The 12066-nt window shown below is 43.6% G+C and overlaps 1 protein-coding gene across 9 annotated transcripts in view; it reads left to right on the top strand.

Moving 5' to 3' along the window:
- LOC133063697 (general transcription factor II-I repeat domain-containing protein 2) overlaps positions 1 to 12066 on the top strand; it is a 58933-nt gene that overhangs the window by 9166 nt on the left and 37701 nt on the right. For all 9 annotated transcript variants that reach the window (XM_061153377.1, XM_061153378.1, XM_061153379.1 and 6 more), the window contains exons 2-3: positions 7791 to 7894; positions 8998 to 9136. In XM_061153377.1, the coding sequence (XP_061009360.1) occupies positions 7796 to 7894; positions 8998 to 9136 (238 nt within the window). In that variant the 5' untranslated portion in view covers positions 7791 to 7795. The remainder of the gene's footprint in view (positions 1 to 7790; positions 7895 to 8997; positions 9137 to 12066) is intronic.

The raw sequence follows: 12066 nt of genomic DNA on the forward strand, positions 1-12066 counted from the left end.
GGGTTGCCATTTCCTTCTCCAGGAGATCTTCCTGACCCAGGAATCGAACTCGGGTCTCCTGTATTGCAGGCAGATGCTTTATCGTCTGAGCCACAAGGGAGAGAAGGGAGGACTATTAATAATTTACCTGCAAGGCAGGTGCACCAGGTCTATCCTAGCCCACGACACATGGTCTCTCTAACCAGGGGGCTCCTGCCCTTGGAGGTCCTTGATCTAAGGTCCCTGTGCTCCTTGGTTTGCCATCCGCTCCTCCCCTGCGTTCCCAGCCCCTGTTCTGCCACGAGTCATCCTGTGTGTTACCATGGGACCTTAGACAGTGTGTGAGTATCAAATCGGATGATCAGAAAAGCACTGGTGTATGTTTGGTGAGTGTTAATTTCCTTTCTTGCCATCCAACCTCTCTTTGATTTCATTTGATTTTCTTTCTAATTTTTAATTTTTTGGCCACACTGCACAGCATGTAGGACCTCATTTCCCCAAAAGGGATCGACCCGAGCCCCTTCCTTGAAGTGGAAGTGCAGAGTCTTAACCACTGGACCAGCAGGGAAGTTCTGTCATTTGATTTTTTTAATAGTTTTTTGTTGTTGTTGTTGGGCCCACAGCTTGGCTTGTGGGAGCTTAGTTTCCTGACCAGGGAGTGAACCCCCTGACCTGGCAGTCCTAACTGAAGCACCAAGTCCTAACCCGTGGACTGCCCGGGAATTCCCCTTTCCTTTTCTTGAAATAAAATTCACCCATTTAAAGTATACAATGCAGTGGCTTTTAATATATGCATGTAGTTGGGCAATCGTAACCACAAACAATTTTAGAATAGTTTCATCACCCCTGAAAAGAAACCCTGTACCATTTATCAACCCACCTCCCAGCCCTAAGCAACCACCAGTCTACTTCTGTTTCTGTAGATTTCCCTGTTCTGAACTTTACATATTCATAGACTCCTATAAATGTGTGGTTCCCTTGATTTTAAGGCGAGGGGGCTCATAAAAGGTCAGAGATGAAAAGACCCTTCCTGGGAAGTGATTGATTGGGTGTCTCTGATCAGAGAGGAGGCGGCCGAGGGCAGCCCACCGGGGTCTCGGAGCTGGCCGGTGGTCTGGGGCGCCCCCAGCCTGGCCTTCGGGCCCCTGGCTCCGGGAGGACCCGCCCATCAGGCCTCGTGCTCCGGAAGCTCGTGTCACCACCCGGCCTGCTGTGTCCTGGCATGGTCACCATTAATGTGGCGGTGTGATGACAGTTTCTTTCTGGCAAAGGGCAGAGGAGAGGATGCAGTCACGGGTTAGGGGTGCAGGGAATGTTCCATGCGCTGTGTTGACTAAGGGCTCTGTGGGAAGTGATCCAGATGCAGCCATTTCTAGAGAGCAGAAAGCCCCAGACAGAATCAGCCTTCTCCATGGAGCCCGACGGTACTCCGCCACCTCCAGGGTTCGTCCCATCAAAAGTACTGAGATGGTCCCGAAAGTTCGGATAATGAGGCGGGAGCTCTCATATCCGGTGGCTTCCCCACAGGCTGTTAGGATGGCATCCCTCCCATTCTTTTTGTAAAATTTTTTTAATTGAAGGATAATTGCTTTACAGTGTGTTGGTTCCTGTTGTACAACAACATGAATCAACCATATGTAGACATATATCCCCTCCCTCTCAAGTCTCCCTCCCACCCCTCTAAGTCACCGCAGAGCACCAGGCTGAGCTCCCTGAGTTACGTAGCCACTTCCCACTAGCTATCCATTTTACACACGATAATGTATATATCTCAATGCTACTCTCAGTTCGTCCCACCCTGTCTTTCCCCATTTCTTAACACACATTGAATCTGATTCACATCATAGCAATGCATGCATGCATGCCAACTCATGACTTCAGTCATGTCCACCTCTTTGGGACCCCATGGACTGTAGTCTGCCAGGCTCCTCTGTCCACGGGGATTCTCCAGGCAAGAATACTGGAGTGGGTTGCCATGCCCTCCTCCAGGGGATCTTCCCAACCCAGTAGTCAAACTCCTGTCTCTTACGTCTCCTGCACTGGCAGGCAGGTTCTTTACTACTAGCACCACCTGGGACATCTTAGCCAACCTAGGGCAATTCAAGGTGAGACGTGGAAACGGCAGTAGGCAGAAAGTTGCCCTGGTTCTAGCTTTGCATGGATGAATCAACATGTTTGTGACCTGAGAAAGCGTCTGCTTCTTTTTCTCTGTCTGGGATAGTAGGCAAGATAAGAATTATGAATGACAGTATTCTGAGCTCCCAAAGTAATAAGGATAGAGCATAATCTAAGTGAACATTCTGGTAAGTGGGAAACATACCATGCCTTTGCAGTTTCATACTTTGTGATACACATTTCCTTGGTCTGATGTGCCAAGTGATAACCATGGAATCTAGACACTAGAGGAAAGAGTTTCTAAGATTTAACACAAGTGCCTTCCGGGTGCTGCTTGCTGCTTTTTCTTTTTCAATTTTTTTTTTTTTTTTAGTTGAAGAATAATTGCTTTACAGAATTTTGTTGTTTTCTCAAACCTCAACATGAATCAGCCATAGGTATACATATATCCTCTCCCTTTTGAAGCTCCCTCCCATCTCCCTCCCCATCCCACGCCTCTAGGTTGATACAGAATGCCTGTTTGAGTTTCCTGAACCACACAGCAAATTCCCATTGGCGATCTATTTTATATATGGTAGTGTAAGTTTCCACGTTACTCTTTCCACACATCTCACCCTCTCCTCCCCTCCCCGCGTGTCCATAACTCTGTTCTCTATGTCCGTTTCTCCACTCCTGCCCTGTAAGTAAATTCTTCAGTACCGTTTTTCTAGATTCCATATATATGCATTAGAATATATTTATCTTTCTCTTTCTGACTTACTTCACTCTGTATATTAGGTTCTAGGTTCATCCACCTCATTGGAACTGACTCAAAGGCATTCCTTTTTATGGCTGAGTAATATTCCATTGTGTATGTATACCACAACTTCTTTATCCTTTCATCTGTTGATGGACATTTAGGTTGCTTCCATGTTCTAGCTATTGTAAATAGTGCTGCAGTGAGCAATGGGATACATGTGTCTTTTTCAATTTTGGTTTCCTCAGGGTATATGCCTAGGAGTGGGATTACTGGGTCATATGGTGGTTTTATTCCTAGTTTTTAAAGGAATCTCCATACCGTCTTCCATCGTGGCTGTCAATTTACATTCCCACCAATGGTGCAAGAGTGTTCCCTTTTCTCCACACCCTTTCCAGCGTTTGTTTGTAGAGTTTTTAATAGCAGCCATTCTGACTGGTGTGAGGTGATATCTCATTGTAGTTTTGATTTGCATTTCTCTAATAATGAGTGATGTTGGGCATCTTTTCATGTGTTTGTTAGCCATCTGTATGTCTTCTTTGGAGAAATGTCTGTTTAGGTCTTTTTCCCACTTTATGACTGACTTGTTTGTTTTTCTGGTATTGAGTTGTATGAACTGCTTGTATATTTTGGAAATTAATTGTTTGTCAGTTATTTCATTTGCTATTATTTTCTCTCATTCTGGGGGTTGTCTTTTCACCTTGCTTACAGTTTCCTTTGCTGTTTTAAAGTTTTTAAGTTTAATCAGGTCCCACTTGTTTACTTGTGTTTTTATTTCCATTACTCTAGGAGGTGGGTCATAGAGGATCTTGCTTTGATTTATGTCATTGAGTGTTCTGCCTATGTTTTCCTCTAAGGGTTTAATAGTTTCTGGTCTTACATTTAGGTCTTTAATCCATTTTGAGTTTATCTTTGCGTGTGGTATTAGAAAGTGGTCTAATTTCATTGTTTTGCATGTAGCTGTCCAGTTTTCCCAGCACGAATTTATTGAAGAGGCTGTCTTTGCCCCATTGTATATTCTTGCCTCCTTTGTCAAAAATAGGGTACCCACAGGTGCATGGGTTTATTTCTGGGCTTTCCATCTTGTTCCATTGGTCTGTATTTCTGTTTTTGTGCCAGCACCATACTGTCTTGATGACCGTAGCTTTGTAGTATAATCTGAAGTCAGGAAGGGTGATTCCTCCAGCTCCATTCTTCTTTCTCAGGACTGCTTTGTCTATTCAGGGTCTTTTGTGTTTCCATATGACTTGTGAAAGTTTTTGTTCTAGTTCTGTGGAAAATGTCAGTGGTAACTTGATAGGGATTGCAATGAATCTGTAGATTGCACTTGGTAGTAGTCATTTTCACAATATTGATTCTTTCTACACAGGAACATGGAATATCTCTCCATCTGTTTATGTCATCTTTGATTTCTTTCATTAATGTCTTATAATTTTCTGTGTACAGTTCTTTTGTCTCCTTAGGTAAGTTTATTCCTAGATATTTAATTCTCTTGGTTGCAGTGGTGAATGGGATTGATTCCTTAATTTCTCTTTCTGAATTTCATTGTTAGTATATAGAAATGCAAGTGATTTCTGTGTATTGATTTTGTATCCTGCAACTTTGCTAAATTCACTGAATAGCTCTAGTAATTTTCTGATACTGTCTTTAGGGTTTTCTATGTACAGTTTTATGTCATCTGCAAACAGTGAGAGCTTTACTTCTTTTCTGATCTGGATTCCTTTTATTTATTTTTCTTCTCTAATTGCTATAGCTAGGACTTTCAGAACTATGTTGAATAATAGTGGTGAAAGTGGACAGTCTTGTCTTGTTCCTGATCTTAGGGGGAATGCTTTCAGTTTTTCACCATTGAGAATAATATTTGCTGTAGGCTTATCATATATGGCCTTAACTATGTTGAGGTAGGCTCCTTCTATGCTCATTTTTTGAAGAGTTTTAATCATAAGTGGGTACTGATTTTTGTTAAAGGCGTTTTATGCATCTATTGAGATATCATATCATATCATTGAAAGAATTATCTTTCAATTTGTTAATATGGTGTATGACATTGATTGATTTGCGTATATTGAAAAATCCTTGCATCCCTAGAATAAACCCAACTTGATCATGGTGTATGAGCTTTTTGATATGTTGCTGAATTATATTTGCTAACATTTTGTTGAGGATTTTTGAATCTATGTTCATCAGTGATGTTGGCCTGTAGTTTTCTTTTTTTGTATTGTCTTTGTCTGGTTTTGGTATCAGGGTGATGGTGGCCTCATAAAATGAATTTGGAAGTGTTTTTTCCTCTGCAATTTTTTGAAAGAGTTTTAGAAGGATAGGCATTAGCTCTTCTCTAAATGTTTGATAGAATTCTCCTGGGAAGCCATCTGTTCCTGGGCTTTTGTTTTTTGGGAGATTTTTGATCACAGCTTCAACTTCAGTGCTTGTAATTGGGGTTGTTCATAATTTCTATTTCTTACTGGTTCAGTCTTGGAAGATTGAACATTTCTAAGAATCCATCCATTTCTTCCAGGTTATCCTGTTTGCTGCTTTTTCTGACTCCAACTCTGTTGCTGAAACAGAGTGCTTGTGATGACCAGCAATAGTCACCAACTTCTGTTTGTTCTCAAATAGGGGTGTGATAACAAGAAGAGAGTCAAAGGCTCGATTTTAAGATAATTGTTTAAAAGCTTCAAATTGGGATTTCCCTGCTGGTCCAGTGGTTAGGACTCCAAACTTTCACTGCAGAGAGCACAGGTTCCATCCCTGGTCAGGGAACTAAGATCCAGCATGCCTGAGTGGCATGCCCAGTACATAAATCAATTTGCAAATAAATAAAAACTTCAAGTCGAAGTGTATTTCCTCACCTGTTCATGCCCAGGTCGTGCCTGTTAATGCATGTTCTTGGGCTTCCCAGGTGGTTCTAGTGGTTAAAAAAAAAAAAAAAAAAAAACAGCCTGCCAATGCAGGAGACATAAAAGTTATGGGTTTGATCCCTGGGTTGGGAAGATCCCCTGGAGGAGGGCATGGCAACCCACTCCAGTATTCTTGCCTGGAGAATCCCCATGGACAGAGAAGCCTGGCAGGCTAGAGTTCACAGGGTCGCAAAGAGTCGGACACGACTGAAGTGACTTAGCTCACTTGTTCGGTATGATGTCACACTCTTATGCTCTATTTCATAATAGGGAGAGTTGTGGGAAAAAAACCTTTAATTCTGACAATTTGCATCCTAATGGCTCTGTGTGTGCTAGTCTCTTTTCTTGCTCAGGGAGGCTTTGACTCTAACATAAGAGATCCTCGAGGATCCTCCAGTGGCTTCAGAAAATCTAGATAGATGAGGAGTTACATTTTTAGAATTCCTTTTCAGCATGGTTTGTACATGCAGATTGGCTAGGGTGAGTGATGGTCAAAAACGCCACCAGATTTGGGTGCATTCGGGGAGCAAGGACTGATTCGTTGCTTGCACTGGAGGTCTCTTGTGAGTTGGCTGTGGGTCTGAGCTGCGTTTTTCTCTGGGACCTGATCACATTGAACCTGACAGATCAAACTGCAGAGGAAGAGGGAGTATGGTGGAATCACCAGCGTGGAGGTGACGTCACTCCCCTGACGTCCTCGGCCAGCACAAGGCGCGTGGCCACACACCGTCAAGTGGTCAAGAAATCAATTCAGGAAGAAGCATTTGCAAATACTTCTGAATAGCCTTGTAGGACCACCATACTTCATGCCCATAGATCTTTGGGCTTCCTCCCACATACATAATTATGTTGATCTGTTTATCTTTTGCTTACAAACGTAATTAAGTCAGCTATTGCTGGGACAGGACATGACAGATATTAAATTAATACGCTGCATGCTCTATTTCAAAGAACTCTTTTTATGGTGCTGCAGAAAATTTTTCAAAGGAGCGTTCTAATGCTCACTTGATATAGAATTTAGCAAAAATTAGAATGAGCCTTCACTGCAGGAGAAGTCCTAACAGGAGAGGAAGGAAGGGGTTTTTTTCTCTTCCAGTCTCTAGTACACAAACCCACTGCTCTCCTTTTTCTGTGTGTGTGGACGGGAATGTGGTATCAGTCACCACAATGCTGGAATCTGACAAAACCACGCTGGATCAGTAAGAGACATTACCTTCTCTCCTCCTCACTTGGGAAATAGTTAACATGCCTCTTTAGTGTAATACCCGAATTTATTTAATGAAATACATGTCTAGGTTTAGTGGGAAATACATGATCTTCAGTTCAGTTCAGTCGCTCAGTTGTGTCCGGCTCTTTGCGACCCCATGAACCGCAGCATGCCAGGCCTGCCTGTCCATCACCAACTCCCAGAGTTCACCCAAACCCATGTCCATCGAGTCGGTGATGCCATCCAACCATCTCATCCTCTGTCATCCCCTTCTCCTCCTGCCCTCAATCTTTCCCAGCATCAGGGTCTTTTCAAATGAGTCAGCTCTTCGCATCAGGTGGCCAAAGTACTGGAGTTTCAACTTCAACCTCAGTCCTTCCAATGAATATTCAGGACTGATCTCCTTTGCATCTCCTTGCAGTCCAAGGAACTCTCAAGAGCCTTCTCCAACACCACAGTTAAAAGCATCAATTCTTTGGCACTCAGCTTTCTTTGTGGTCCAACTCTCACATCCATACATGACAACTGGATCATATACTGTCCTTTTGGGAGAGGTGGGAGGTGCTCTGGGTCTTTGTTGTGGCAAACAGTCTTCTCTAGTTGCAGCATGCAGACTTAATTGCCCCTTGGCTTGTGGGGTCTTAGTTCCCCAACCAGGGATCAAACCAGAGTTCCCTGCATTGAAAGGTGAATTCTTAACCACTGGATCACCAGAGAAGCCCCTATGTACTGTTTTTAAGTGTCAGCTTTAAAGGAAGGTTTGAACTAGGTCACCTGTGAGGACCCTCCCAGTTCTAAACGTGTTGAGCAGGACACAACTTCTACCATTCACTTTCTTAATACTTTTCTTTCCTAGGGATCATGGCACAAGTAGCAATGTCCACCCTGCCCACTGCAAATGAGGAGTCCTCGGAGAGCAGGATGGTAGTGACGTTCCTCGTGTCTGCTCTTGAGTCCATGGTGAGATGGTTTGCAGTTCTATAAAATGTCATCTGGTTGGATCACTGCTGAATTATGAAACACTTCACCAACACTTTTGACATTCAGCTACAGTGTTAAATCCTATTTGTGTACACATACCCTTTTTAAGAAAGAATGATGGGCTTGTCAGATAATTAAGAACTGTTTTCCTACATTATGGATGGAATCGTATAAAGGTAAGCTCTCCAGATCTGAAAATTTAATGCAGACATTTCTGTTACCTTGTTTGGAAAATACTTTTTGTTTAGATTCAAAGGTCAATTAATAATCTATATGCATCTATTTACATCCAAAGTATAAACTTTACCCAGTGGGTAAAAATCTGAGGGGAATTTACAAAACTTCAGGGGCTTCCCTGGTGGCTCAGATGGTAGAGAATCTGCCTGCCATGCAGGAGACCTGGGTTTGATTGCTGGGTTGGAGAACACCCCCTGGAGAAGGGAATGGCTACCCACTCCAGTATTCTTGCCTGGAGAATCCCATGGACAGAGGAGCCTGGCGGGCTGCAGTCCATGGGGTCACAAAGAGTCGGACGCGACTGAGGGACTAACACTAACTAACTTACATAAACTCAGAGCATCTGATTACAAGATACTTATGGATTAAAAAAGGAACGATTAGTAACTTTATAAACGTGGACAAACCTGACAGCCACCTCCTTAATCAAGTGACCAACAGGAACACGGGCAGAGATGGGCCAGAGGGAGCTCTGGAGTTTCCCGGCACGAGGCGCTGAGAAGCAGCAGTACTGCTCCCATGGCATTCATGCCTCTGAGGAGGGAGCATGGGACAAACCCAAATTTCAGGACACCTGGAAAATAACTGGGCTGCACTTCCAAACATGTCAGTCTCCTGCAAGACAAGGAAAGATGGCGATCTGTCTGTCCCAGATGGAAGAAGACTGGAAGGACAGGACAGCAAACAGAAAGTGCAACCCTGGATTGGATCTTGGACCAGGAAAAAATCAGCTAGAGAGATTTTTCTTTTTTTGTAATTTTTTTTTCTTAAAGCAGACCTCCCAGACCCCACGAAATTGGGATCCATCCATGTAGATAATATTTCATTCTGTTTTTTCATTTCAGTGTAAAGAATTGGCCAAGTCCAAGGCGGAAGTGGCCTGCATCGCAATGTATGAAGCAGATGTGTTTGTTATTGGAACAGAGAAAGGACGTGCTTTTGTCAATGCCAGGACGGATTTACAGAAGGATTTTGCAAAATACTGTAGGTGTTAATGATTTTATCCTTTGTATTCATAAATCTTAGAATATTTACAGGCAAGACTTATATATTGTTTTCTTCTAAGATGTCGTCATGGTGGCTCAGTGGAAAAGAATCTGCCTGCAATGCAGGAGACCTGGGTCCTATCCTTGGGTGGGGAAGATCCTCTGGAAAAGGGAGTGGCCACCCACTCCTGTCCTCTTGCCTGGAGAATCCCATGGACAGAGGAGCCTGGTGGGCTACAGTCTATATAGAGTCGGACTAGACTGAAGCCACTCTGCATGCACACACGTTAAGGATGTTACCCCTTTGTATTTATAAATCTTAGAATATTTGCAGGCAAGACTTGTGTGTTGTTTTCTTCTAAGATGTCATCAGCATTATCCTAAAAATGGTTCGGACACATCCCTTTGACCTAGCAAAACACTGAGTCCAAGACCTCTTCCGTTTTTGCTTACTGGCTCCAGGCAGGAAAGACCACCCCTCGACCCGCTGTCTGTTCTGCTGCTGCTGCTAAGTCGCTTCAGTCGTGTCCGACTCTGTGCGACCCCACAGACAGCAGCCCACCAGGCTCCCCGTCCCTGGGATTCTCCAGGCAAGAACACTGGAGTGGGTTGCCATTTCCTTCTCCAATGCATGAAAGTGAAAAGTGAAAGTGAAGTCGCTCTGTCGTGTCTGACTCTTAGCAACCCCATGGACTGCAGTCCGCCAGGCTCCTCCATCCAAGGGAGTTTCCAGGCAAGAGTACTGGAGTGGGTTGCCATTGCCTTCTCCGGCTGTCTGTTCTAGAACCTCTCAAATCTTTTTGAATCTCTTTCGCCCCCTGGTGTCTCCCCGCAGAACTGCAGCTCCGAATTAAGTCGTGTGCTCTGAGTCAGGCAAGATAGAAATCAGTTCCTCCAGCAACTCCCAGACAAACCAGAAGGTTGAACACACAGTCCACTCTTGTGTTTGCACCCCAAGGGAGGAGCCTCAGACTGAGGGATACCTTCCCAGCTGCTCTGCACTATGCCACGTAGAAGGAGAGGCACACACAGGCACACCAAGTGCTGAGAATCTTCCTACGCCTATGTTGAAATCTCTTCTTGGTTTTCTATTAGCTGGGGTGCCATAGCTTCTCAGATGGTCTGCAGTTCTCACAGAGGTGTTCTGGTCCATATATTGTTAATTTGGTGTATCTGTGGAAGAAAGAAGGCCCGTTGCTTCCTAGTCTGCTATCATGCCAACATCATTCTCCTTGCTTTTGTTTTTGAAGAATTTTTTTTTTTGATTGAAGTACAGTTGATTTACAATGCTGTATTAGTTTCAGGGGTACAGCAAAGTGATTCAGTTATACCTATGTTTATATATATTTTTTTAAGGTTGTCTTTCATTATGGGTTATTGAATATAGTTCCCTGGGCCACCATAGAGCAGGTTCCTGGTTTTTTTTTTTTTTGAAGACTGTTTTTCACTTGCTATGAAACCTGGCTTGACAGTTATTTTCCCTCCAGCCTTCCTTTCTTTTTTGGTCATGCCACAAAGCTTATGGGATCTTAGTTCCCCAACCAGGGATTGAACCTGCACCCTCAGCAGTGAAAGCATGGCATCCTAACTGCTGGGCTGCCAGGGAATTTCCTTCCTCCAGCCCTTCAGAAGTTTCATTCCATTGTCTCCTGGCTGCCACTGTTTTCGATAACAAAATTAGGTTAGAATTCTTATTCTTATTCCTTTGAAGGTAACGTATGTTTTTTCCTAGCTCTGTCTCATCTTTGGTTTTTTGCCATTTGACCATGAAATGCCCATTTATGACCTTCTTTGTTCCTACCTTACTTGGTCTGTGGAGTTTATTGAATCGGCAGGTTGATGTCTTCGTCAGCGGTGGACGATTTTGGCCATCATCTCTTCAAATGTTTATGCCGATTCCGTTCATTTACACAGAGAGGGAAAATTGCTCTTTATTGACTCACAGGTCATTAAGGCTCTCTTCCCTCTTGTGTGTGTATGTCCCCTTTTTCTTTTTGTATTCAAGCTTCAGATTGGATAGTTTCTACTGGCGTTTCTTTGAGGACACTGATTCTTCCTTCTGCCATATCCAGGTCACTATTCATCTGGGTAAATTTTCATTCCCAACTGTTTTCCATTTCTAAAATTCCATTTTCTTGCTTCTTTCTCTGGTTAGCATTTTCATTTCTCTGTTGGAATTCCCCTTACATTCATTTGTTATGTTCACCACGGCTATACAAAGTCCTTCATGTATTTACAGCAGTTGTTTCAAGTCCTCATCTGGTCATTTCAACTGAGTCATTAACGGGTCTGAGTCTATAAATTGCTTTTTTTTCTCTTTTGATCATGGGTCACAATTTCCTGCTTCTTCACATTTCTACTAATTTTAAGTTTTGTTTTTGTGTGTGTGGAGCTTTTGGGGTTTTTTTTTTTTTGTTTTTTTTTACTGTGCTGCAGAGCATGTGAGATCTTAGTTCCCCAAACAGGGATTGAACCTGTGCCCCCTGCATTGGGAGCCCAGAGTCTTGACCACTGGACCGCCAGGGAAGTCCCTACTAATTTTAAATTTCATACTGGGTATTATGCATACTATGTTGTAAAAGTCTGTTAAAAAAATTGCGTTTTGTCCTGGCAGGCAGTGAAGTTACTGGCAGGTCACCCGGTCCCCATGTGGACAAGTGATGCCCTTGGCCCTGGAGCACCCACCTCTCTGTCTCGGAGGGCGGCCCCTCCTCCTACGACGTGCCCCTTAGTTTTACAAGGTGTTCAACAAGCTTCCCGAGCCTGGTGAATCCAAAACCCTGTTTAAATATGTTTAAACCCTGTTGGCTGTCAAATCTCTGCCCAGCAATTTAGCTTGCAAACGTTGCTTCTCCTTAAAGCCTCCCCCCATGCTTGCACAGTTTGAGGACCAGTCAAGGCGTCGCTGGTGGCTCAGATGGTAACGAA

Source organism: Dama dama, chromosome 10 (assembly GCF_033118175.1).
Source record: "Dama dama isolate Ldn47 chromosome 10, ASM3311817v1, whole genome shotgun sequence".
NCBI lineage: Eukaryota > Metazoa > Chordata > Mammalia > Artiodactyla > Cervidae > Dama > Dama dama.